Source organism: Chiloscyllium plagiosum, unplaced genomic scaffold (genome assembly GCF_037043375.1).
Source record: "Chiloscyllium plagiosum isolate Xiang-an unplaced genomic scaffold, Cpla_swu_hap1 HiC_scaffold_8, whole genome shotgun sequence".
Taxonomy (NCBI): Eukaryota; Metazoa; Chordata; class Chondrichthyes; order Orectolobiformes; family Hemiscylliidae; genus Chiloscyllium; species Chiloscyllium plagiosum.
In genome coordinates, this window is record NW_028270146.1 from 32,395,527 (window position 1) to 32,423,058 (window position 27,532).

The 27,532-nt window shown below is 38.2% G+C and overlaps 2 protein-coding genes across 6 annotated transcripts in view; one reads left to right on the forward strand and one right to left on the reverse strand.

Annotated features, from left to right (window-relative positions):
* Positions 1–7,885: 7,885 nt before the first annotated feature.
* On the forward strand, positions 7,886–16,478 carry serpina10b (serpin peptidase inhibitor, clade A (alpha-1 antiproteinase, antitrypsin), member 10b). The gene is made up of 5 exons (XM_043697173.2): positions 7,886–8,000; positions 10,595–11,324; positions 12,800–13,070; positions 15,788–15,935; positions 16,063–16,478. Exons 2-5 carry the CDS (start codon positions 10,640–10,642, stop codon positions 16,252–16,254), a joined length of 1,296 nt encoding a protein of 431 aa, XP_043553108.1. The 5' UTR covers positions 7,886–8,000; positions 10,595–10,639; the 3' UTR covers positions 16,255–16,478.
* Positions 16,479–21,555: 5,077 nt separating this feature from the next.
* Positions 21,556–27,532, reverse strand: part of ppp4r4 (protein phosphatase 4, regulatory subunit 4) — a 186,495-nt gene continuing 180,518 nt past the window's right edge. For all 5 annotated transcript variants that reach the window (XM_087989669.1, XM_043697169.2, XM_043697170.2 and 2 more), the window contains one exon: positions 21,556–24,404. In XM_087989669.1, coding sequence (XP_087845795.1) covers positions 24,380–24,404 — 25 coding nt within the window. In that variant the 3' untranslated portion in view covers positions 21,556–24,379. The remainder of the gene's footprint in view (positions 24,405–27,532) is intronic.

The window sequence follows — 27,532 nt, forward strand, 5'->3', positions numbered from 1 at the left end:
CCTCACGTTTATCTAAATAAAACTCTATCTGCCACTCCTCGGCCCATAGGCCCACCTGATGACAATCCCATTGTATTCTCAGGTAACCTTCTTTGTTGTCCACTACACCTCCAATTTTGGTACCATCTACCAACTTACTACAGACCTCCGACGTTCACATCCAAATCATTTATATAAATGATGTAAAGTAATGGGTCCATGACCGATCCTTGAGGCACAACATGGGTCACAGGCCTCCAGTCTGAAAAGCAACCCTCCACCATCACCCTTTGCCTTCTACTTTTGAGCCAGTTCTGCATCCAAATAGTTAGTTTTTCCTGTATTCCTTCTTGGTTAAGACTTCACACCTTACAGTGCTGGTTAAACACAACCTGCAAGTGGCCTTCAAAATCACTGTGACAGGAAACACTTTCATTTCTAGCTCCTTCCAAAACTCACCTGCTTGGAGAGACTGCTCAATCGGATTTTGCTTTTGGATTTTTTCATGGCAACAGTGCATGTAATCAATTGACTATCAAGACACTCTTTTCTCGACCAGTCTGGGCCATCAACTGAAAGGGCTTCCATTCCCTCAATCAGGAAGTACATCAGGAGTTTCCACTGTGTGCATGCTCACTGTCCTGGCAGCTCTCATATCTCCTTCATCCTCGAACAGCTCATCCTCAGTTCTTCATACCAATGCCAAAGTTCCTGGGTGGACGCTTTGAGTATAGGAGTTGGAATGTTACATTGAAGTTATACAAGACATGATGGAGTGTTGTGTCTAGTTCTTCAGTGTTATCGGAACGATTTTATTAAGTTGAAGAGGGTTCAGAAGAGATTTACTAGAATGTTGCTGGGAATGGAGATTTTGACTGATATGGAAAGGTTGAATAGGCTGGGACTGTTTTCACTGGAGTGTAGTAGGTTAAGGGATAACATTATTGAGGTTTATAAAATCAAAGGGGACAGATAAGGTGAATGGCAGGTGTCTATTCCCTCTGGTGGGGGATTTCAAGATGAGGGGGCATATTTTTAAGGCTGAGGGGGATAAAGGTTTGAAGAACACATGGGGGCAATTTTTTAAGTCAGAGAGTGATTTGTGTGTGGAATGAACTTCCAGAGAAAATGGTGGAAGCAGGTGCAGTAATATTAGATAAGTACATAAATAAGAAAGGTTTGGAGGAATATGGGCCAAGTGCACACAGTTCAGAATAAATTACTTTGGGGATTATGGTTGGCATGGACTAGTTGGCAGAAGGGTCTGTTTCCATGCTGTATGACTATGACTCTATTCCAGGGAACAAGAAAACTCTGCTCAGGCTTCAGGACATGGCTGTTCACCATTTTGTTTTGTTAGAACCCCTGACAGAGGCACAGAGGCAATATAACCAATCTCCCATGTTCAGTCTCGCACCCACTGATTTGGCATCTGGGTTTCAGAAGATGCATTTCCAGGGCCTGGACTCCAATACCCCCCTGAACAGTTTTCAGTTATTGTGATGGTGTGTTGTCCCTTCAGTAAGATTGTCTTCCAGAAGGAGTGTGGACCTGGAGGTGGATGAAGCCCTTTCAAGAGGCACCTCATTGAGAAACAACATAGATGAGTGGTGGAGAAATTGGAACTCGAGACAGAGGATGCTGACCATAAAGGTGTCCAGCTTTTTAAACATTTTATGGGTAACAGTGTCGCTGAGTAGGCCAGCAATTACTGCCCTTCCCAATTGCCCAGAGGGCAACTAAAAGTCAGCCACTGTGGATCTGGAGTCACATGTAGGCCAGACCAGGTACAGGATGGCGGTTTCCTTTCCTTAAAGGACATTAGTGAACCAGGTGGGTTCTTCCAACAATCAACAATAGATTCATGGTCATCATTTGACTCTAATTTCAGACTTTCTTAAAATTAATTTCTACCATCTACCATGGTGGAATCAAACCTAATTCACAGAACATTACCTGAACCATTGGATTAACAGTTCAGTGATAATATCATTAAGACATTGCCTCCCCATTGCACTCCCAAACTTGTGGCTATAGTTTGTAAGTTTGAAAGGCCAATGTGTCACAAAGGTCTATGATTTTTTGATTTACCAAACTTTCAAACTAGCCACTCTGACCCAGATTGAAGGGCCGGGACAAGAAAGGGAGCCTGGGAGGCCCACATTAATACCTGCAGGAAAGGCACAACCAACATCATTTAACCATTGACTGCCAATGGAGGAAGTATATCTGTCCAGACTTGCACTCTTGCCAGAGGATGTCTTTCACTGCCTCAAAACATGCTTTCCCTGACACCAGGAATTCCAGGGGAAAATAATTGACAAAGTCAATAAGAAGGTACTCCAGTGACTCGTATCGGGTTCTGAATTAGTGGTCTCCTCTTCCAGGAAGAAGACCTCATTCTATTCCCTCATTGCCTTCAACATAATATCCAAGTTGTCATCAGTGAAGATATTGTGACAGCCTCACCACAGATGCCAGGCTCCATCTCTCCTGCGAAATCTCCCTTCCCTCTGGGGCAGTGGAAGGTTATGGCATAATCAGCAGATGTCTCCTTAAAGACAGCCAGCAACCTCAGTGATGGGGTACCTAAATGAGTCCTGTGTATCAGCTAACTCACTCCCATTCTTACCCTCACTGGCTCTAATTGAACAGGAAGCCAGTCTCCTTATCAATTCGGGGTTCAACCCATCACAGTCTCAACTTTAATCAGTTTGGCCCAGTTAAAGTGTGACTTTAGCACTTTAGCTGAGGCAAACCATTCAGTCCATTGTGTCCTCTTCACAACTTGTGTTCCCTTTTGTATCTTTAGCAAAGTTGGCTGCAGAACACTCGGTCCCTTCACCTAAGTATTAATATTAATGATAAATTGCCAAGGTCAACGTGGTGCTCAACCGCTCTGCTTTTGGCTCCTTGCAGTCTCCCACAAGGATTATCAGTGATGTCAGGCAGGCTGTAGTCCATGTATGTATTAGCCAGGTTGTGAAGACATATGAGGCAACTTAGCATAATGCACATGTGGAGGAAAAGAAGCAGCAAGTGTCTACAAAACAGTACATTTATAATGAAAAAGGCTTCAAATCATAGAAACCCTAGAGTGGAAACAGGCTATTTGACCCACATTCGAGTCCACACTGACTCTGCAAAGAGCATCCCACCCAAACGTCGCCACCCTCCCACCCCCAATTCTATCCCTATAACCCTGCATACGCCATGGCTAATTCACCTAGTCTACACATCCCTGGAGACTATGGAAGATTTAGCATGGCCAATTCAGCTAACCTGTACATCTTTGGACTATGGGGGGAATTCAAAGCAAACCAGGGTAGAATGTGCAAACTCCCCACAGTCGCCTGAGGGTGAAATCGAACCCTGGTGTTGTGAGGCAGCAGTATCAACCATATCACTCCATGTGCAATGTGAGCAGAATATGTTGTAGTGAAACATCCAGTTATGATTGGAGGACATCCAAGGATGCAAGGGAAGGAATGTTGGTGCTGGGTCTAACTTGAGCAGCAGAGGTGCTCTACAGGGAGGAGCAAAGCTGTGAAAGCCACTTAGCAGATTTCAACAACAGTCATTATAGCAAGACCCATAATCTTTTCTCTGGAGTAAAAACAGAACATGTTGGAAACATTCAGCTGGTCAGGCACCATCCATGGAGAGAGAGAGAAACATCAGTGCAAATGCTGCTTGCTCCACACCCAATATCCATACCACACAATCGGACCAGGGAGCCCAGGCAACAAATCGTAACCACAAGTGTGACCTTCCTGTGCCTCAACACTAGAAAGCAGACAAGATGTTCCAGATGTAACATTCCAGATGTTCCAGGGACATGGATCCAGACACTAATATGCAATATGATCAGTGGCAGAGTAATGACATGAACTACAAAGTGAAGCAATAACAATGAGTGTTGAACTAATCTACAAAGGAGCCAAAAATGTACAAAATCCCGGTGGATTGGGAAAAAGAATTTCTGTTCACAACTGTAAAGGATAAGAGTGTTTACCTTATATGTCACCAATGTATTTTTTTTAATATAATTTTTTTCAGCATGGAAACAGACCCTTCGGTCCAACCCATCCATGATGACCAGATATCCCAACCCAATCTAATCCCAACTGCCAGCACGAGGAGGGGAATTTGAAACGACAACATCCACTTTTATCCAAGTTAAAAATCACACAACACCAGGTTATAATTCAACAGGTTTATTTGGAAGTACTAGCTTTTGGAGCGCTTCTTGTTTATCAGGTAACTGTGGAGCAGGACCATAAGATACAGAATTTATAGCAAAAGATTATAGTGACATGCAACTGAAATGATACATTGAACAAACCTAGATTGCTGTTAAGTCTATCATCTTTTAGAATGGTTTGCAGGTTTAGGTTCATTAATATGTAAATCCCAGAACTTCTTTTAAGTCATATTCTTGAGATAACTGAAGGTTTTATTTAAAAAAAAGTGGCATCTCGGCTCAGACAATGCATTAAAGGTGCGAATTTAGAGTCTGTTTGTATCCCAATTTTGAGTCAGACTGGTTCTATTTCCAAAATGGAATTTATAAAATATTACATGGATTGACTGCCTGCATTGACTGCCTGCAGATTGTACATCGTTTTGAGAAAAAATACAGTGCATCTGCAAATATAATTCTGCAAATACAAATTCACCCCATAGACTTATATGTGTGTGTGTGTGCGTGCAGGAGAGAGAGAGAAAGTGTGAGTGTGTGCACGTGAGTGTGTGTAAGAGAGTGCGTGTTTGCGTGTGTGCATACTTGGTAAAGTGTGTATGTGAGCGTGATGGAGTATAAACCTGTGAGAGTGTGTGTGTGTGTGGTGAGGCTACCTAGCTACCTATAGTGTGACATGAACCTAAGGTCCTGGTTGAGGCCATCCTCATGTGTATAGAACTTGGCTATCAGCCTCTGGTCGGCCACTTTGCGTTGTTGCCTGTCCCAAAGTCCGCCTCGAAGGATGGTCACCTGAAGATCCGAGACCGAATGTCCATGACCGCTGAAATGTTCCATGACTGGGAAGAACACTCCTGGCCAGTGATTGTTGTGTGGTGCCCATTCATTCCTTGCCATAGTGTCTGCTTGGTCTTACCAATGTATCATGCCTCGGGGCATCTTTGCCTGTAGCGTATGAGATAGACAATGTTGGCCGAATCACAAGAGTACCTGCCATGTACATGGTGGGTGGTGGATCCTCCACATCATGACTTTTTATTTAAACCAGCAGCAAAAGCCTGCATTGAAGCATCATTTCATGTTTGCCTACTTCCAGTAAAATACGAGAAATCATTCACAGATGGTTAGGTATTTAAAGAAGCAATGACTGTGGTCATAGAGTCATAGAGTCATAGAGATGTACAGCATGGAAACAGATCCTTTGGTCCAACCTGTCCATGCCGACCAGATATTCCAACCCAATCTAGTCCCATCTGCCAGCACCCGGCCTATATCCCTCCAAATCCTTCCTATTCAAATACCCATCCAAATGCTTCTTAAATGTTGCAATTGTACCAGCCTCCACCACATCCTCTGGCAGCAAAAACAGCAAAGGCAGTAACTGTACAGGTTCTCTCTCTCTCCCTCTCTCTCTCTCCTGCACAGTCCTCACCATGTGCTTCTTTTGTCTGTTCTTCTCCCTTTTAAAACTGCTGTTGTTTTGACTTTTTTTTCCCAAAGTTCCAAAACAATGCAACAGCACATAAAACAGTAATTGCTGCTCCTGGAATTTGAAGAAATCACCTCCAACACCTAAAATACCTCAAAAAAAGGAGCAGCTCTTACAGCCAGAAATTTTTCCCATCCTCCATCTTGGATTACCCGTCCTCCATCTGGTTGTTGACAATTTATTCAAAGATTTTTAAAAGCAAAGAAGAAATAATAACAGAAATTCACAACATGTCATTTGGTGGTTCCACAGTCACAAGATGAGTAGAATCTTGTCCAAAGATATCTTTCAATAACCACAGCAGGAGCAGAAGGACTGTGAACGCCCCTTGTTGTAGTTCAATAGCTGTATCGACATGTCCGATACCATCTGATCCTTTCTGTATACATGCTTCATAAGGACACCCTGGTCCATTTCCCTCTGACTAATGCACCTAACACTATGGGCAATTTAGCATGGCCAATTCACCTTACTTGTACATCTTTGGACTGTGGGAAGAAACACACACATACAGGGGGAGAATGTGCAAACTCCACACAGACAGTTACCTGAAGCTGGAATCAAACCTGGGTCCCTGGCGCTGTGAGGCAACAGTGATAACCACTGAGCCACCATGCCACCCATTTAATAGCAGTTTCAAACTACAAGCCAGACTTTAAGGGACTGGCAGGTAATATACAGTCACATGTGTCACCCTGAAATTTGGTGAGTGAAGAACAAAATTAATAATTGCATATCCATGGTTTTAGATTTCAAATGCTATCAGATCAATTCTTTACTTTCTATCTGCTGTACAGATTGTGATCCAATTCCAGTTACTACATCTTTGATGGTAGCAGCTGGAAAATGAATTTCCCAACAGGATTATGGGATTTTTAGTTATCATTAAGTGGAGCTTTGATGGAACACTGAACCTGAGTGACTACGTGATTTTTCTCCATGTTCTGCTCCAATGGTCAGTCTATCCAACTGATTCAGCAAATGAACTGCTGTGAACTTTTAGTGTTTCCAGTTTCTTAAAAAATTCAGATTATAAGTATTTACATTTTAATAACAATGTTGTTATTAACACTTGTGTATAACATGATTGAAGTTGAAATCCAGTTAATATATTTTTGGGAATATTGATTTTGGGAATCTGTGGCCCACCCAATGACATTGTCATATGTTTCATTTTCATGGTTGGACCTTAATGATACAGATTGCTGAGTTGCAAATTATAATTATAATCCCTGTAGGCAGCTCTCTTTAGGTACAAATCCAGTGGGGTTGCTGCTTTTTTAAAAGCAGCTCAAAACTCTGGAAAGAGAATTGCATTTTCCACAAGTTGGGTGATGGTGCTCAGTTTTTTGAAACTGCTATTGGTAACTTGACTGCAACCAGTCCTGATGAAGGGCTCCTGCCCGAAATGTTAATTTTCCTGCTCCTCGAATGCTGCCTGACCTGCTGTGCTTTTCCAGCACCACTCTAATCTTGACTGCAACCAGACCAGCTCAAGTGCTGAGTTGGTGGCCATAAAGTTTGTTGTATGCAATGGAAAGAAGTAGACAGGACATATTCAGGTACCAGCATGTTATAGTATTGTGGTAGTGATATCATACAATTTGATACATTTGTAATTAGATGCCAAATGGTAATATTGAAAGATCTTCAAAGTGTATCACTAATATGTAATCAGACAAGGAAAGAGATATTAGGGGGGTTACCGTATATTTGGTTCAAGTGCTGGAGTAAGACCATAAGATCATAACAAATAAGAATGAAAGGAGGCCATTTGGCCCCTCCAGCTTGTTGCGCCATTCAGAAGGATCATGGTTGATCCAACATTCCTCATGTCCACTTTCCTGTGTTTTCTCCAGAAGGTTTGATTCCTCTAAGATCAAGAAAGGGGAAGATTAGAGATGTGAGGTAGCATTTGCTAAATAGAAGAGAATTCTAAACCATGAGTTGAGTTGACTGTTACCGTTTGGTTTCTGAGTGACAGGGTAGGGGCCTGTGGGGGCGTGGGGGCTAGAGGGGTTGTGGGTCAGGGAACGGCTGTGCCTAGCAGCCTGTCAATTTTCCCCGTCGTGTATAACAGCTCCCTCATGCTTTTGGATCAAGACAAAAATAGAACTGAAAATATATCCAAGCTAGACTCTCTGTTCAAGCTCAATAGACTAGATAGTGACACTACATTGAGTAATGTGTACTTATTATTAATGGTTAACCGGCAAAAAAGTGGCTTGTTTACTCAATTGGCTTTTTTCCACAACTCATTATCCATCAGAACGATGTTGCAAGGCATGTAACAGTAAAAAAAGACTGTTGCTTTCAGCACAAGCAAGAAATGTGAGTGGTAAGATTTGATGCAGCAATAGTTTGTGTTGAATCTCTTTTCTAGTGTTTTGCCGATTGATTTATCATTTGTACGATAATATTAAAATTAAATCCATAGCTTGCATGGATTTAGATAGCTGTTTGGGAAGGCTGAGTTAGAATCAAGACCAACGAATTGGTAAAGTGGTAAGTGAATTACTGAACTACTGTCGCTGTTGTCCATTCAAATGAGCTGCTCTTAATTCTGTATCACACTGTTCCCTTGGAGAATAGCATGAAGTATTGAAGAGGCTGAGTAACAAAAGTCATCCATGAAGCAAACGTTCCCTCCATGGTGGATTGCATCTTTTTATATCAGTTATAAGATGGCTATTCCTGAATGACAGGTAGATTCTATGTGCTCCTACAAAATATACCATGACTGGGAGGTTTGGGGGGAATGTGGCCAACTCTAGTCACATCCACTGAAACTGGATGACAGTCTGGTACTTAGAGCCAGAGCTTCAGTCTCCACTCATCAGCACTTTCAAATACGGGGTTCAGATTCTGCATCTTATAACACGGAAATAGAAATGCTGCCACTGAACAAAGACTTATTCCATCAAATAGATGATATGGAAAGTTGAAAGTCCAATGTATTGAGATATTTGCTTTACAGATGTTGATGTGTTTTAGCTAAAATTCACACTTCATTAATTTAGTTTGATCTACAACTATCCATACGTGAACACTTTTATGTGAATAACATTTTTATGTTAAAACATGGAGACAAAATGCTCAAACATTGAAAAGTACACAAAGTCAATAATATTTCCAGCCAGCCATACTGTTCAAGATTCTGGACTGGGCTACGTCTACACATTGGTTAATGTGTACTGACTATTAATGGGTAATGTGCAGAAGATGGTTTGTGGAATTATTTAATTAATTGGCTTTTCTCCATAACTCACTATCCATCGGAACTATGCTGCAAGGTATGCATCATTTAAAAATCACTGTTGCCTGCAGGAAAAGACAGATGAGATTTGATAGTCATTCATCATTTTGGATAGCAGTACAGGCTTCAATAGTAGGAACTTTAAAAAGTGTTAAGTTCATAATTGTGAAGACTCATGTATTATAGTTAACATTATTTAATTATTCTCTTCCTATGCAGAACATAGGTGACAAATAATTAATGAAGTGCTGGAATTCTGCAGACAACCTAAACCTGCATGAGTTAAAGTTGTAATTGAAGCATGTTTTAAGGTTTTTGGAATTTAACTTGTTCCATCTTCTCAATATACATTGTGCAACAACAAATTTGTTCTAAAGATGTATCTTACAACATTGACAGTTTTTGGCTCCTTGAATCTATGATCAAATGGGAAAGAACTTTTTCTGAGTTTTGTCTCATTGTGTGGCAGTGTGACATTCTTTATTTCGAACAGATTTCAGGAAACTATAATGAAAGAAAGAAACGAAACAGACTATAAAAGATATTTCTACTTACATGAAAAAAAACCTGCAAACACTGGTTAAGTGTGATTCTCAACACATTTCACCACACAGCAATGTTGAAAACTGGCAATCAAAACAAAACATAATACTTATCACTCCATAATTAAAGGTTCAATGAATTATTTAAACCTAACTATGATTTAAGAATACTCTGTCTCTACTAAGCTGGATGTTTAGGCTCAGTTTCCATTCAGTTTAACCTGAACATATAAACCAAGTTGTTTATTTATTGAGCTAATGCCTTAGATTGGACTTCTTAATTATAAGAAAGAAGATGTCAAAATACACTTCTTTCACATGACCCAACTACCCGCTACCTTCTCTGATAATTACCCACTCATTCTTCTTTCTTAAGCCTGATGCTGGCAACTTGACCATACTTCTGTCACCTAGCTACCTGACGAAGGAGCAGCGCTCTGAAAGCTTGTACTTTCAAACAAACCTGTTTGACTATAACCCGATTTTTAACGTGTTCACCGCGGTCCAATACCGGCACCTCCGCATCATCACCTCTAATCTTGATTAATGTTCTCCTTGCTGGTCACTCATCATCCTATTCTCATGTAACAATTTATCCAAAACTCAGTATCCTTTCTCTTTTCTACATTAAAACCGATTGGGCCTTTATCCTAACTGATTTCTCCTGTCTGCTTACTGTTTACCCTATTAAAATTTGCATTCTCAATACCACTTCAGATCCACCCTATTTCTACGACAGTATTTCTATAACCTCTGACATTGTATTCCCTCCTACAGCCTTTGACCATGGGCCTTTGTGCATCTACTCTATTCTTCTTTTTGGCAACAGTCTTCAACTATCTTAGTACTTTTCTTTAAATTCCTACTCTAATAACCCCACCTTAAAAAAAAATTCCAAACCCATCCTTTGATTGAGTTTTGGGTCATGTCTGAGGTCTACCTCTTTCAGACAGAATCTCTGTTCTTTTACATGTTTTGTTTTCTTTTCCTTGGCAAATAGGCATTGAAAAAATATTCCAGTGCAAGATTGTACTACATTTGTTCATTACAGCTTGCCAAGATCATGTATGATTCACTACTGCAAATATAATGACTTATTATTAAACTAATATTAATTTATTATCCAGAATGTTGCTCTGCAGGTAATTCTGAGATCATCAAGACAAGAAAAAATGAAAGCAGAAATTTTTATCCTTCTGATAAGTGGTGAATTAATGATCACTATGATGGCACAGCAGCACCATTGCAGCCAGCTACAGCAGCCTCGGAATTTTAGTTCAGATTCAGAACATAATGCTGAAGCCATACTTGCACCAGAAGCACCAGAACCAGTCCCCGATATGCAAGCAATCTACACATTGACAGAAAAAAACAGGGAATTTGGTTTTAACCTCTACAGGAAAATAGCAAACCTACATGAAGACAATGTGTTCTTTTCACCTATTACCATCTCCACAATGTTTGCCATGATGTCCCTTGGTGCTAAACAAGTTACATCTGATGACATACTCCAAGTCTTGAACGTAAAAGATTTGATCAAAATGAACAACCCATACCTGTTGCACACATTGTTTCAGTGGCTTCACTGCAATGTTAGCAGCAACAAAGATCTCCTTATCTCAGAGGGAATTGCTTTGTTTGTACAAGATGACATTCATTTGAAACCAACATACATCAATGATGCTTCTTATTTTTATAATGCTGATATAATTCCTGTAGATTTTCAAGATGCAGCCAACGCCACAGATATCATTAATCAATATATTGACAATAGAACAAATGGAAAAATCAACAAGTTGCTTGATTCTGTGGATAGCAAAACCAAACTTCTTTTTACTAATTACATCTTATTCAAAGGTAAGAATTCAAAATTCATTCAAAAAGTAATATAAAATGCCTGGCCTATTATTTATAAATTATGAAGCAGGGTCAAAAATTCAAGTTAAGACATCATGAAAAGAACAGTGAATGGAAGAGTAAATTAATTACATGTGGCGGCTAGGTGGCACACAATGTGTCGATTATAGGGAGAAAGTAAGACTGAAGGAATTTGGTAGATTCAAAGTTTCTGTTCCAAAAACCATGGATTAATTTTATGAGGTTCAGTCACCCCGTCGTTCTTCCTTAGTCAAATTGAAACTAAAGATTAAATAGAGCATATTAAGTCTAGTTGGTGTGACAGTAGGATAAAAATGTATGCCCTTCAACATAAGAGTTTGCCAGTGAGCCTCTCAAAACTATTGATAACAAGATCATAGCAAATCCATTTAACTATGCCTGATCCTAATATCTTAAAACATTACCTAAAACAATGGTTAATCACAGTCTTGGAAATTTGGTATCCATAGCCTTTCCACAATTCCAGTGACATTTGTTCATTACAGCTTGCCAAGATCATGTATGATTAGCTACTGCAAATATAATGACTTATTATTAAACTAATTAGCATACAAAAATGCTTTCTTATTGCACCAGTGCACCAGAAAAGCCAATCTCTTAATGTTATGATGTGTCCCTTTGCTCCAGATTCTCTCACTAGTGGAAATAACATTGCTTTATGTGCTTACATCATTATAAATGCCCCAATTAATTATCCTTCAGCTTTGGAAACTCAAAGGAATAGAATGCTTTTTTTTTGCAACTTGTCTTCATAATTTAACCATCAAAGTTTCAGAATCATTTTGTTAAATCTGCAGAGTTCCTCTTTAAAACCATATATACTAGCTATGGTATCGTGCCCAAAACTGAATACAATGCTCCAGATGTGATAGAGAAATGGCCAAAATTCAGGCCAACTGAAGCATAACCACTTCTTTTTGTATGCCAATCTCTTTGAAATTAAAGCCAACACTCCTTTTGTCTCTTTTGATTTTTTTTTACCTGTGCACTAGCTTTTAATGATTTGTGCACCTGGACAAATACCTTTGTTCCTTCAGTTTCTATTCATCAAATAAGTTTGTCATATGCTTCATGGCTATTACAGTATGACCTGAACTTGTCTTCAATAGACTGATACAACTTATCATACTTACATTATTAGCTTGTTTTCATAGTTTTGTTCCTACCCTCTTTCTGCATATCCAGGTTTCTCTTTTTATTTGTATATTATTTTCTTCAGCTTAATATTGCCTTTTAGATCATGAGGACGTAGGAGTGAGGGGAGAGAAAAGATAAATTATTATGAAATGAAAACCGAGAAATTGGTGACTCTTACTGCTCCACCTACATAATACTCCGACCAACAATAGTCAGAGTACGAACGATTATCTATAATGTTAAAAATTTAAAAATGTGTAATTATAGATCAGCAATAATTGCTTATTTTTGTTCAGGGAAGTGGATGGCTCCCTTTGATCCAAATGGTACCAAGGATGGAATATTCTATATAAATGCATATACCAGAATCAAAGTACCAATGATGTTCAAAGAGGACACTTTTTTCTTAACACATGACAAGACACATTCTTGTATAATACTGAAGATTCCATACCAAGGAAATGCAAGTATGTTGGTGGTGATACCAAAAAATGGAGAATATCTCCATGTGGAAGATGAGCTAACAACAGAATTATTAGCCAAGTGGATCAAAGCATTGAAACCTAAGTATGACTTTCAATTTTACAATCAAACAGTAATGGGTATGTCAAAATGCAATAGATTACAACTGAGAAAAAGCGGCTATAGTGAGGCAAAGATTAACATACCGTTTTCAATGAAGTACTGTTCTTAATTACAGCTCATTCTTCATTATTGGACTTAGAATTTACTTTATGTTTCTTTGACATATGTGGAGCTGGACAGAAGTCTGAGACAGATTTATAGACCCAAAAAAAGCCTTAAGCATTCTTGTTATCACTTGTAACTTAATTATATCATTTAAATTTAATTTAATTCCAATTAAAATATATACTTGTTTTAGTAAGATATTAGGATTTCTATGTTGAAATAATGATGAATAGTTAATAGCTTAAATGTGTTTTTTTTTGGTAAATTGTGCATGTAGTTAACTCTACAGAAAAGTGGTTGGGTAAATATTCATAAGTAGACTGGATATTTTTACTGTATGTTCTGGACTCATAGCAATGCTTGCAGAATCACTTTAATTGTCTATCTCTTATCTGCTTTTCTGTGGGTAAGGAAAACTAAAACTAGAGGGCATTGGTTTAAGGTGAGAAAGGAAAGATTTAAACAGGACCTGAGGGGTGACTTTTTTAATGCAGGGGGCGGTGTGTGTATAGAATGAACTGCCAGCAGAAGTAGTGGAAGATGGAAAAATTACAGCATTTAATAGGCATCTGTACGGTATATGAATAAGAAGAGTTTAGAGGGAAAAGAGCCAAATGCTGACAAATGGGACAAGGTCGGATTAGGATTAATGGTCAGTGTTGACAAATTGGAATGAAGGGTCTATTTCCGGGCTGTATGTCACTATGATTCTGCTGTAAAATTAATCACTACTAACCACCTTATGATTATTTTGCGCAAATAGCAATTACTGAGTCACTTGAAAGGATTAAAACCTTTTATCCACAGTATGTAGGTTTAATAAGTTTCCTTCTCAGAAAAACTTATGTGAAATATTTTCAATTTCACATTCACATTTTACATTATGTCCCTAGTCCTAGATCCCCTAATCAGCAGAAAATGTTTATCTATATCTACCTGATTTTTCTCCCTTAGTAGCTTGAATACTTCAACTAAATTATTCTTTAATTTCTAAATTTCTGGAGATATATCTATAATGTGAAATTTCTCTTTCTAATTCAACTCTTGGAATCCAGGTATCATTCTAGTAAATCTACTCACTTCCTCTTGAAACAAATCCATCCTTCCTAAAGCAGAATACCCAGATTTTTAAAAATCTGCTTATTATCACTATTTAAAATATAAATACATTCAGATTCAGATCAATGTAACTTAAAAAACAAATGCAACTGAGTAACATTAAAAATAAAATCAAATTTAAGTATTTAATAGTAAAAAATAAAATTTAGTCAGGAAAAACTTCCTTTGTTGTCAATGAATTATCACATCATGGTATTTTTATGGCTCATTCCTTTTTAGTGCAATTCACGAAATTTTGAATCACTGCATGTCAAACTCCATTCTCTGGAAATGAGGAGTAAAAAGACAATATGTTTACATATCTTTTGTCAACGCTGGCTTGTGATCAGTTGCTGGAAGTGATCAAAATTACTTCAATTATTTTATTTTTCACTTCTCTATGAAAGAAAGTATCAGCTCCACTTGGCACTTGTCCTCAACAATTTGACTGAAATCTGGAACCTGCCAGATGGCTGATTCAGATACTAATCTTCATCCTGTCGCTCGATGGCATAGCAATAATGGTTAACTGCTATGCTGCCTCGCTAATCTTTAAACCTAGATTAATTTTAAATTTTATTTTGAGAGTCATTGTCTTTTATTGAATCTACACAATTTAATGATAATTTAATGATAATGAAATACCTTCAACTTACTAACATAGTGCATGAGTAAGGTTAAAGTTTACACAGAATTCTCCTTACATTTTGCAAATAATGCATCCAGTTTCCAGTTCTGAAATTCTTTTCCGTAGAGTGATGGTTATTTCTGATTTTGCAGAGTCCCTACCGTTATAGAGGGAGCATGTTTTAATTGGCATAGCTGGCAGCAGAACACTTACCATTCTGATTCTATTTCCAGAGTGCATTCAACTATATATTATGTACATATATATAAAGGGAAAGGTATTTCTTGAAAAGCAGACAAGCTTGATTGCTGAGTTTGCAGTATCTGAATAGATTGTAATCAAATCGAAGTTTTTTTTGTGAAAAATGGCATTGACACACCTTACTGTTCAGCATTACATTTCTCACATTAGCTGTGCAAAAGGGAGCATGCCAGTTGGAGCTAAAGTGGGCAATAGAGTAGATGTATGGATAAGCCACGATTTAATTGAATACCAAACCAGGCTTTTGGGGGTAATGGGCTTCCTCTTGTTACTTTGTAAAGCCAATTGGAATAAAAAAAACATTTTGTTCATTGAATATTTTCTACAATGAATCCATTTTTAAAAATGCAGAACGTGCTATTAAGCACTCCATAATTGTCACAAATGTACAAGGAATTTTGCTTCACTAGTTTAGGCTGGATACAAATGAGACTCCACAAGCAAAGATTTTGCTCTAGGTCTCAATCATCTATTCTTCCCTCATGATTCCAACATAAAATATTAACATGCTCTATTACATGACAATACATCTGAATAGCAATAACATTAAATGTTTTTGTTCTTAGTTTTCCGTTGCTTGTAAATCATGTTTATTTTCTTGTCCTAGGAAAATCGAATTATATTTTCCAAAATTTAAATTGAACAAGTCGTATGACATGGAAAGGAAGCTGAGACAATTGGGAATTATAACACCCTTCACAAACACTGCCAATTTTTCTGGAATCTCTTCATCTTACCATCTGAAGATTTCTAAGGTACATTTGTTCTGAAAATAGTCACTGAAACCATATCAGTTTTTCTCCTGTTTACTATGCTTATTTGAATATGGCAGGAGAAGGAGGAAGTAGCAACTGATTAATTTCATTTTGTTTATTTTTTCAGGTTATTCACAAAGCAACGATTGATGTGAATGAGAGAGGAACTGAAGCAGCAGCAGTAACCAGTGTTTCAGCAGTGCCTTATTCACTTCCAACTGTCATAAAAGTGGACCACCCTTTTGTTTTCATGATATATGAAGAAATAACAAACATGCTACTGTTTATAGGACGGGTGAAAGATCCCACCAAGAGTTAATGTTCTCGTGAGATTATTGTTTTTGAATTGATTGTTGTTTTGTAAGTTAGGCATTACAATAATGACTCTTGAAAGGATTAACAATATTTTAGACAATACTGTGTTGGCCTATAGCAGTACAGAACATAGAATAATCAATTTGATTCAATTTTTCAGATTTGGAAACTTTCAATAACTATGTTTAATATTTAAAAGCATTGAAATAAAAAAGTCCTTTTCTCAAAGATTGCTTTCACTTTATGCATGATGTTAATTTGTTTTCAATCAGAGGTCACTTTGCACTTTTGACTAACTGGCATAAATGTGTTTTCAGTTTCTCAAAAGTTCCACATTATCCTGAAACTTTGAAACTTAAAACATCCTCTTGGAGGTCACAGCAAAATTCAGTTGATGAAAGGGAACCACTGGTTTTCAAGAAACTCTATGGTACTCCTGAGCTTACGCTTGTCAGGTTATACACGATAGGCAGTAATTGCAGTTGATGCTAGCTGTAACACTTACTATTGAAGGACAATGAAAAGGCAATTCTGGTGCAGTGTAATTGATACACCTTGGGATGGGGGGGCAGAAAGATATGGACTATTTAGAAGAGTGGTTTTTAGATGCTGAATACGTGCCAATGGCATGCATTAAGGTAACAGTAGAGATATTGAAACATAAAGGAAAGGTACTACTCTCAAAACTAAATTGATATTTAATTCTCAAACTTAAAAGCAAGACATAAGACCACAAAAGCAACTAATGATACAATGCCTCTATAGAGGTTACACAGAATTTTCTCAGACTGATTGCACTGTATATATTTAGAATGGCTTTATCCCTCCCAAGTTGGAAACTATTATTTTTCATAGCATGATCACTTTCACTCCTACTGACACTAAAATAACATACACTTCTGTACAATCAAAACTAAGGTTCAGAATAAAACATATGATGGAGTGACTGATATGACGGATGACCTTTTAGTTAAGGTTAAAATTGAGACATTGGGGAATTACATCTGTGAAGTTGACCTCTGCTGTGTGCATTTTCTGCAGCAAACCATTCCTTACTATCCTAAGGTGTTGGGCAGGAGCATGTGCAACACTTAATCTTTTAACAAAACTGCAACCATTGTTTGTACATTATTTAGATACAAGACAGCAACCCTTTTGAGATTAATTTTGATTGCCAAAAATAGATAAATAGATTAAGGTCAGGTGGGAAGTTAAACTTTAAAAATCTTAAACCAATCCGTTTCCAACTTACCCACATCCAGGTTTAACAGAAGTGGGACAAGTGCCAAATGGAAGAGGGTTGGCTATTTATATATTGAAATAAGGCTGGCAGTCTGAAATGTTAACTGCCTAGCAGGTTTAACTGCTACTGGACAAATCTGTGTGTCCTTGCGAAACATGGACTATTTTAGAGCAAAGTTATCACAGATCCTGAAAAGATTTCTCCAAACAAGGGGGCAATGTCTTGCCAATTTCTAATATGCTGTTGTCTTTCTAGAGTCTAGGGAAGGCTGGGAAGATTATAACCAAACATCCTGCAATTTCCATTCTCATTTCCTTGAATACTCCTCATCCAGCTCTGGTATCTTGCTAACTTTAAGCATCAACAGTTTATCTGATAACTCCTCATCAGTTTTAAACTCTGTTATTGGTAGTTTTCTCCTCTGTGACCATGGCCTGGGTGGCATTTGACTCCTTGGTAAAGATAAATGCAAAATATTCTTTTAAAACTTCTGTCAGAACTCCTGTCTCCTTGGGTAAATCTTGTTGGTCCGTAATCGACCCTATTCCTTCTTTTGGCACCCTATTCTGTTTATGTGCCTATAGAAGATATCAAGACTCCCAAAATGTTATGTTAGTTACTAGCCTTTTAGGTTAGTTACTAGCTTTTTTTTTCTCATAGTCCTTCTTTATTTCTCTTGTAAGTTTTTTATTTTAACCTCTCCCCTGAATGTTTTGTATTCAGCTTTGTTCTCAATTTTATTTTCTACCAGTCATCATGCCTACTTCTTTCTTCCTTATCTTAATTTCTATATTTTTTTTTCATCCAGGGACCTTGGGATTTGTCTGGGATACCAATGCCTTTTGAAACAATATGCTTGACTGTACCTGCTTTCTTTTTAGAAGTTAGTCCATTGTTCAGTTAGTTTCCACAAAACATTGATTTCCAGTCCATTTAGCCTCGTTTCATTTTCCCCTCATTTGAATTGGCTCTACCCCAAGTAAATTATTGTTATTTTGGATTGCACACTGTCCTTTTGTGCCACCTTCTTAAACCTTATGATACAATGATCACAGTATCCTGACAGTTGATCTACTTGGCCCACCTCATTTCCAAAAACAGGTCTAGGTACTGCCTCCTTTCTTATCTAACTGGACATGTATTGCTATAGAAAATTCGCCTGAACACAATCTAGGAATGCTAATCTCATACTGCTCTGTACACTACCACTACCAGGATTCAAATTTGAGAAATTAATGACCCCACTATAATAGCCCTAAAGCATTAACATCTCCCTGTAATTTCCCTACAAATTTGTTCCTCTACGTCCTTCCTACTGGTTCGTTTATAGACTACACCAAGCAACTTAATTGTATGCTTTTTTTTCCTCAGCTCTATCCAAACTTATTCTGTCCTTGGAGCCTCTGGGACTTCCTCTTTCTGCACCATAGCAGTGCTCTCCTTAATCAATACAATCACTCATCTTCTTTCTTTATTTCCGATCTTTTCTGAACACCTTCTACCCAGGAATACATAACACTCAGTCCTATCCAACACAAACAGTTCACTAAATCTCTGACACCCACACCGAAGATTAAGCCCCTTGCTCCAGCAAAAATGGGGTCTGTTTGAAATCTGTAGAGACCGCAATTACTTGCTGGATTTGGGGCTTCTCTCTTCAGAGAGTCATGCCCCCTCCCTCCTGTTCCTTTTCATGAATACAGGATTGTCAGAATTGGAGCAATCTGGGTTCTTCCAGCATTTCTCAAGGTCTGTGAAGGTCTTAGCTCCTGGTCAAGTAGGCATACATGCAGATTTTTAAAAAACTTAGTGATGCGTCTGGTTCTCGAAGGATCCACAGCAATATTTAAAAAGATTATTAGATCATGAAATAATAGAATGGCAGGATCAATTTTCTAACTATAATTGGCTAGGAGTATCACCTGTCTAAATGCTCTGGAATTCTCTTGCTAAACCAGTCCCTTTTTGGTTTTCAACCTTCCTCACCTCCTTTGATTCCCTGCTTAAAGTTCACCTCTTAGTTTTATGGGAAAATACGTGCAGTTTCAGGTGAGATATGGTGTTTTAATTTATTTAACGTTTTCTGTCTAGAAGTCATTGTTTGACAGGCTTGGCTTCAATTATACAGAGAATACTTGTGAGAAATCTGGAAGCTCATGCAGGGAGCTTACAGCTGCTACTTGGGGTCTAGATTAGAATGGTGCTGGAAAAGCACAGCAGTTCAGGCAGCATCCGAGGAGCAGTAAAATCGATGTTTCGGGTAAAAGCCCTTCATCAGGAATACAGGCAGAGAGCCTGAAGGGTGGAGAGATAAATGAGAGGAGGGTGGGTGTGGGGAGAAAGTAGCATAGAGTACAATAGATGAGTGGAGGAGGGGATGAAGGTGATAGGTCTTCAGGGCAGAGGAAATGACCTGGGAGTTGCAGTGGGAGAGGGACTCCTTGAGATTCTTGTAGAGAGAGGAGGAAAACTTCTTCAAGGCAGGCATCCTTGCAAGAGGATTCGCAGTAGGGTTAAAACTAACTAGGTAAAAACAATGACTGCAGATGCTGGAAACCAGAGTCGAGATGAGAGTGGTGCTGGAAACGTACAGCAGTTCAGGCAGCATTCAAGCAGTAAAATCGACGTTTCGGGCAAAAGCCCTTCATCAGGAATACAGGCAGAGAGCCTGAAGGGTGGAGAGATAAATGAGAGGAGGGTGGGTGGGGGGAGAAAGTAGCATAGAGTACAATAGGTGAGGGGGGGAGGGGATGAAGGCTGCTACTTGGAGTATTAGCTGGTGGGAGCAGTCTGATCCCCAACCCCTTTGTCTTTGAATGGGGTAATGGGGTTAACCCAAGCCAAGATTTTAGACTGCATAGCTCAACCTGATTAAGGATGTACTTACACCAGTATGCACATTTAACGCATTACGCTGCTTATAAATATTTCTGTAGTAAGACAGTAAAAGGAAGTATGTGACAAAGGGAATCAGCAGGAATCTCATCTGCTAGTCTAGGACAAGGTCAAAAATCACAGACACCAGGTTATAGTCCAAAATTTTATTTGAAATCACAAGCTTTCAGAGCACTGTTCCTTTGTCAGGTGAAGGGACAGCACTCCAAAAGCTTGTGATTCCAAATAAACCTGTTGGGCTATAACCTAGTGTCATATGACTTTTGAACTTGCCCACACCAGTCCAACACCAGCACCTTCGCATCATGGCTAATCTAGGCCTACAGCAGAACCATAAATAAGATTGGTGAGTTACTGGTTCAAATTGCATTATGTACAGTCGGTGTTGCTATAACACAGCAGTTCCATTCTTATGCAATCCCATATTATAAGGAAATCATATAATAGAAGCACCATTTAAACCAAACGGGGCCAGAACTGTATTAGAACCAATGCACGCTTTAAAACTTTGTGCTTTAGAAATAGTGTCCACAGTTCATCAATCGTGTAATAGCGAATTCTGTGTGTTACAGCAGAACAACTGTAATCACGATGCTGTGGCGGAAACAGAGACCTGGCTCATGAAAGGGCAGGACTGGGTATCGAATATTCCTGGGCATAAAGTGTTCAAAAAGATAGGAAGGGAAGGAAAAAAGGTAGGATGATGGCATTGATTAAAGAGAACACTGAAGTGCTGGAGAAAGGAGATCCCAGAAGATTAAAGGACAGAATTTATTTGGCTAAGCAGACTTGGAGCCTAAGCATTTGCTCTGCCCAGAGTCTAGCAAATCTCCACTAAAAACTGTCAAAAAAAAGGCTCAGGATGGAATGTGAGCAGATAATAAGCCAAAGACCTGTCTTTGTGCAGAGCGTAATTGTTAATGATGTTGTGGAGCTATCCACTACAAGACACTGTTCCACTTGGCATTAAGCTGCAAGCAAAACAAACTGACCACTAAGCTGTGGGACAGCTCTTAGTCTTATTTGCATAGTGCTCTTTCAACTTTGATGTGCTCAATGGCCTTTCCTCATACCATTTTTTTTTGTTCTTAAACTACTGGACCATAAGTGAGAACTTGCCCTTAATAAATGAGAATAAGTGTGTTAGATATGTCAGTGATGTGCAATTTACATTTTTATGAGAGATAACAAACACAACAGCATTGCTGAATTTCTATTGAGAGTTTATAACTTAGTTAAGAATATGTAACATCCAACTGTAACAGAACTTGAGTTGACATTACCTGTTTAAAGTTTTTTACATAAAGCCAGGATTTTAGACTGCATAGCTCAATCTGATTAAGGCCATATTTACACCAGTATGCACATCTAATGCATAACACTGTTTATAAATATTTCTGTAGCAAGACGGTAGATTAGGTCTGTGACAAAGGAATTTATGCATATTAGCTTTAAAAAGAATCATGGACATGCTAAACAAAATAAACATTAAAATAATTAATTTCATTTTTATCTTATTAAAAAACAATACATTTGAATATCTTTTACATGCTTACAATGTAATTCTTGTGCAATTATACATGGTTATTTACAACATATGGCGAAACGAGAGGATAACACCTACTCTTGCAGAAAGTATCTCTTACATAAAGTCTTGTAGGTGGAAAATAGTAAAGTAAGATTCCAAATCAAATCAAGGAAATACAATACTCGGATCTGAAAATAACCAAAAAAGATAATACAATACATTGTATCTAAAAGTTTTACAATGAGAAGCTCAACTCAACACTGAAAATTTATAATAAATCCCTGGTTACCAGAAATTATTTAAAACTGCCATTAGATTGCGAACATGAGAAGACAGAACCAAACAGTAAAATGTACATACAGAAATGACTAAATATATTGGTAACATAGGACAATTGATAATACTGATATCCTGCATGACGTCAGTGTTTGCAGTTTTTATACAGTATGCAAGCTTCATTAAAAAATTGTACATTTCAGAGCAATATAAATAAACACTTCAGATTTTTAAAGTAATTTGTTACATTCAGTTTAGAAGCCAGTACTTCTTGTACTATTGTTCAACACCAAGTGATTGCTAAAGGCCTCTTAAGAGCAATACAGGGCACAGACATCTGACACTCAATGCCAGTTAAATATTATACACAATCTTTTTGATGGGTGCCATACTGAGATTTTCATCACACCAATGAAAGAGCAAAATGACAACTAATGCCAACCAGTACTAATGAGAGTGAGAATAACTCAAAGGAGGTTTTGCACCATATTCATTTGGCACCCATGGTGGTATTTTGGATAAAATACAATCCACATTTGTCAACACTTAAAACAAAACCATATCTCCTGTATGTGTCATAGAGTCATAATTTGCCAAAATGTACTCAAATTGGAAAATTTGTTGCAAGAGGGTATGACATTCATCATGAGGTGTACTTTTGATCAGAAATATAGAAGTCACAAAGTAAATTAGTTTAGTCAAATTTTAAAGATTTATTTTTTAAATTAGTACTCTTAGGGTGTAAGATTCTGAAGGAACGCTGTTTTAATATTTGACAGTTACTTCACTAAAACGTTTTCTCTAGCACAATGCAGCTCTACTCATGGGGATTATTTTTTGTTGAAAATCTACATCTTAGGTCCTTAATATCTGGTTTATTAATTTATTTCAAATAATGTGTTAGTGAAGAGTTTCAGTTTTCAAGAAGTGCATTAAAAACTAAAATGTCCCAGATCTGTAACTGGAGTCTGATTGTAGCTGGACTTCAATAAATTGGACCCCAGGATCTCCCGATTTGCTTTAAAGATCACAATAAGTGGCCTCAAATTAAAGCATAATTTGCAGAGAGTCAGCATCTAAAACAGACTGCTGCATAATCAAGTTCAAGAACTAACTTTGGCTATGAATGAAAAGTTATCTTATAGTGTAAATGTTAATTGCAACACAAACAGACACTGAAGTTGACAACATCAACATTTACTCTGAGCTCTTTTTCATTGATTAAAAAAAAGTCCTGACAAACCACCACAAAAAGTCTCTTAAATAAAAATGAGTTGTACTGTATTGCTCAAATATAAATTAAGCTGGATTTGTGAATTTAATCACTGAGCATGGATGAAATAAAATTGTATCATTTCACTTCTTCAATTAACTTGGGTTTGCTGGGCCTACATTTGGAAGCTTGCTTCTTAGTTCAATCACTTTTGTTAAATTTCTAATATTTTAACTTGAACCTGTATTTCATCCTGGTTAACTACTCAGTTACAGTTTGGCATCAACTTTGGCATTTTAACATGGTCATTTGCTATTGTTCAGAGGGAGGAGTTAAGCACTCCATTTATGCTTCAAATTTAGCAAAGGTTTGAAGAATTTAATAATTTACAACACAACTTTGCAAAGGTATTGGGTCAGCCGGTCAGTCATTATAGATAAATGAATGATGTTTAAAATCCATAAGCAACCGAGTTTGTTACCAGTTACCATCCACAGCAAAATTGCGATCCCGAATATGCCTGGGAATCTAGTTACATCATTATGCCAAACTCCACACACTTCAGTTTCTTACAAGCAAGAAATAGTCAACTTAAGTGTGCTGAGATAAACTTACATTTTAAATTTCTTTGTACATACCCAACAGGGTACTTGGAGGTATTTGTGGTAGTAGCTGCTGAAAGCTCTGCAATGCTTTCTTTAATGAATTGTGATCACTGTATAGCAAACAAGGATGTATGCAGTAATATTTATACAATAGCTGACATGAAAAATAAAATATGGGAATAAATTGCTTTTGTGAAACCCACAGTCTTAGCTTCAAATCTGAGTGCTTTCTCTTCAGGACTAGGTAGTCAGGGAAATCCGTGTAGTTCCTTGCAGCTTCAAAATCATGTGAACCCTCCTGAAACTTGCCCTGAAGGAAGTCACTGATATGCTTTATAAAATGTCTTTCGTGGAGTGCTTTCCAGATTGTTAAGGATTTGATTTTCTGCTTTTCCTTCAAAAAAAAAGATAATTTGCTTAAGTAAATAGTTAATGAAGGTTGCTCATGTTGTCCCCCTGTACAAGAAGGGTAATAGGGATATTCCGGGTAACTACAGACCAGTGAGCCTGATGTCGATGGTGGGAAAGTTGCTGGAGAAGCTACTGAGGGATAGGATCTATTTATATTTAGAAAAGAATAAGCTTGTCAGTGATAGGCAACATGGTTTTGTGCGGGGGAGATCGTGCCTTACCAACTTAATAGAGTTCTTTGAGGAAGTGACCAAGTTGATAGATAAAGGAAGGGATGTTGATGTCATATACATGGACTTTAGTAAGGCGTTTGATAAGGTTCCCCATGGTAGACTAATGGAGAAAGTGAAGTCATATGGTGTGCAGGGTGTTCTAGCTAGGTGGATAAAGAACTGGTTGAGCAACAGGAGACAGAGAGTAGTAGTTGAAGGGAGTTTCTCAAAATGGAGAAAGGTGACCAGTGGTGTTCCACAGGGGTCAGTATTGGGTCCACTGTTGTTTGTAATAATCATAAATGATCTGGAAGAGGGCACTGTTGTTTGCAGATGACACGAAGATTGGTGGAGTAGCAGAAAGCATAAGGGACTATCAGAGAATACAGGAGGATATAGATAGACTGGAGAGTTAGGCGGAAAAGTGGCAGATGGTTTTCAATCCAGACAAATGTCAGGTGATGCATTTAGGCAAGTCTAATTCTAGAGTGAATTATACAATGAACGGAAGAGCCTTGGGAAAAGTTGATGGGCAGAGAGATCTGGGAGTGCAGGTCCATTGTACCCTGAAGGTTGCTGCACAGGTAAATAGAGTGCTCAGGAAGGCATATTGTATGCTTGCCTTCATTGGACGGGATATCGAGTATAAGAGCTGGCAAGTCATGTTAAAATTGTACAAGACATTAGTTCGGCCGCATCTAGAATACTGTGTACAGTTCTGGTCGCCACATTACCAGAAGGATGTGGATGCTTTGGAGAGGGTGCAGAGAAGGTTTACGAGGATGTTGCCTGGTATGGAAGGTGCTAGTTATGAAGAAAGGTTGAGTAGGTTACATTTATTTTCATTAGAAAAAAAGAGATTGAGGGGGGACCTGATTGAGGTTTACAAAATCATGAAGGGTATAGACAGGGTGAATAGAGACAAGCTTTTTCCCAGGGCGAAGGATTCAATAATGAAAGGTCACACTTTCAAGGTGAGAGGTGGAAAGTTTAACGGGAATACACGTGGCAAGTACTTCACACAGAGGGTGGTAGGCGTTTGGAACGCGTTGCCAGCAGCGATGGTAGAGGCAGGCACGGTAGATTCATTTAAGATGTGTCTGGATAAATGCATGAGTTGATGGGCAGTAGATGGATACAGATGCTTAGGAATTGACTGACAGGTTTAGACAGTACATTTGGATCGGCTCAGGCTTGGAGGATGGAAGGGCTAGTTCCTGGGCTGTAAATTTTCTTTGTTCTTTCTTTGTTCTATCAGTATTATTCCATAGAATGTGTTCTGCTATAATAATAAGAGGGACTGATAAATAGTTCTAGTTTTTTTTGTTAATAAGTTTGGTGACATTTGATTATTCTTATGCCTATATTAAACTCAAGATTCTCCTTAAATCATTGGGATATTACAGTTGCCACAAAATGCATTGTGCGTTGTGACATTGAATGCTATAGGCATAGGTTTCTCATAACTGCCACAAATCTCAACCTCACCAACTGATCTTTTTAATGGAGTTGCAGGTGGACCAAGGCAGAGTGCAACTGGGGTTGCACTATGCAGAAACCCCAGCTCAGATGCTTCCTACGAGGCAGTTCCATTAAGGTAAGTTGATCAGCAGAGACACACATTATGTAGCCACATTGCCCTCTGCATTTTAAACAGCTGTGAGGAAGGATGATTTTTTGACCATGATGATCAGTATTAGGTGATAATCAGAGGGAGCCCTGGGATAAAAAGTATTAAGCACAGGTGGTGTTTATTTGATTGAATTTTGCTTTAAAGGAATATTTTTTTGATTGAGCAGATAAGTGCCCTCCTCCTTCTCTGGCCCATACCATTGTAACTCGCTGAGGCATACTGGGATGTCTACCTCCCATATGTAAATGATCACAGGATCTCAGAGGCAGATGGAGAACTTTGCCTTTTCGAGCTGTGCGTTAAACAAATGAGAAGGATGAACGGTTGGAGCAGGTAGCCTAGCCCAAATTTGACGCTTAGCCAGCAATCACATCATTTATTTAGCTGCTATGACTTAACTCCCTTTTCAGATCAAGTGGCAGGTCAGATGACTGAAAAGCATAAAGAATAGTGAAGAATGACTAAAAGATCATTCAGGAGAAAGAAATTAAAGTTTGACAGGAAGCTAACTAGAAAAGTAAAAACAGTCAGCAATTTCCACAAGTATATAAAAAGGAAGAAAGTAAATCAAGTCAGAGAGAGAGAGAGCGAGAGAGAGAAAATGGAGTTAATAGTCATGGAATGGTACGTAATGAAGAAGGATTGATAACTGGTCTTGTAGTTAAGGATCCTCTTGGAAGGAGTGACCACAATGTGCTAGAGTTTCATATTCGGATTGGAAAAGTGAAGACAGAGTTGCATACAAGGGGTTTACTGTTGGGCAAAGACAATTATATAGGCTGAGAAAGGAGTTGGCTCGAGTGGACTGGGCAAAAATATTAAAGGGCAGGACAGTTGAAGAACAGTGGTAAATGCTTAGGGAGATACTAAATACCTCTCAATTAAAATATATTCCTGACAGGAAGAGGAATTGTAAAAAGGTTAAAAATCATCCACGGTTTAATATGGAAATCAAGGATAACAGATAGGCAAAGACTAGGGTATATCATACTGCAAAAGTTAGTGGCACTCTGGAGGATTGGGAGAACTTTAAATGTCAGCAAAGGATTACTAAAAACAAAATCAAAAGAGTTAAGATTAATGATGAAAGGAAACTAGCAGAAAACATAAGCACTGATATCAAAAGCTTCTACAAAAAGGAAGCAAATAGTGAAAGCAAATGTTGGCCCTTCAGAGGATGAAAACGGTGAGGTAATAAATGGGAAACTCAGAAATGGCAGAGGCACTAAACCAATATGTTGTCTCTCTTTTCTCAGAGGAAGATAA

Coding starts and splice junctions, on each gene's coding strand:
- serpina10b (XM_043697173.2), top strand. CDS start 10,640: ATGAAAGCAGAAATTTTTATCCTTCTGATAAGTGGTGAATTAATGATC. Junction 11,325..12,799: donor TAATTACATCTTATTCAAAG/GTAAGAATTCAA, acceptor ATTTTTGTTCAG/GGAAGTGGATGGCTCCCTTT. Junction 13,071..15,787: donor ATCAAAGCATTGAAACCTAA/GTATGACTTTCA, acceptor TTCTTGTCCTAG/GAAAATCGAATTATATTTTC.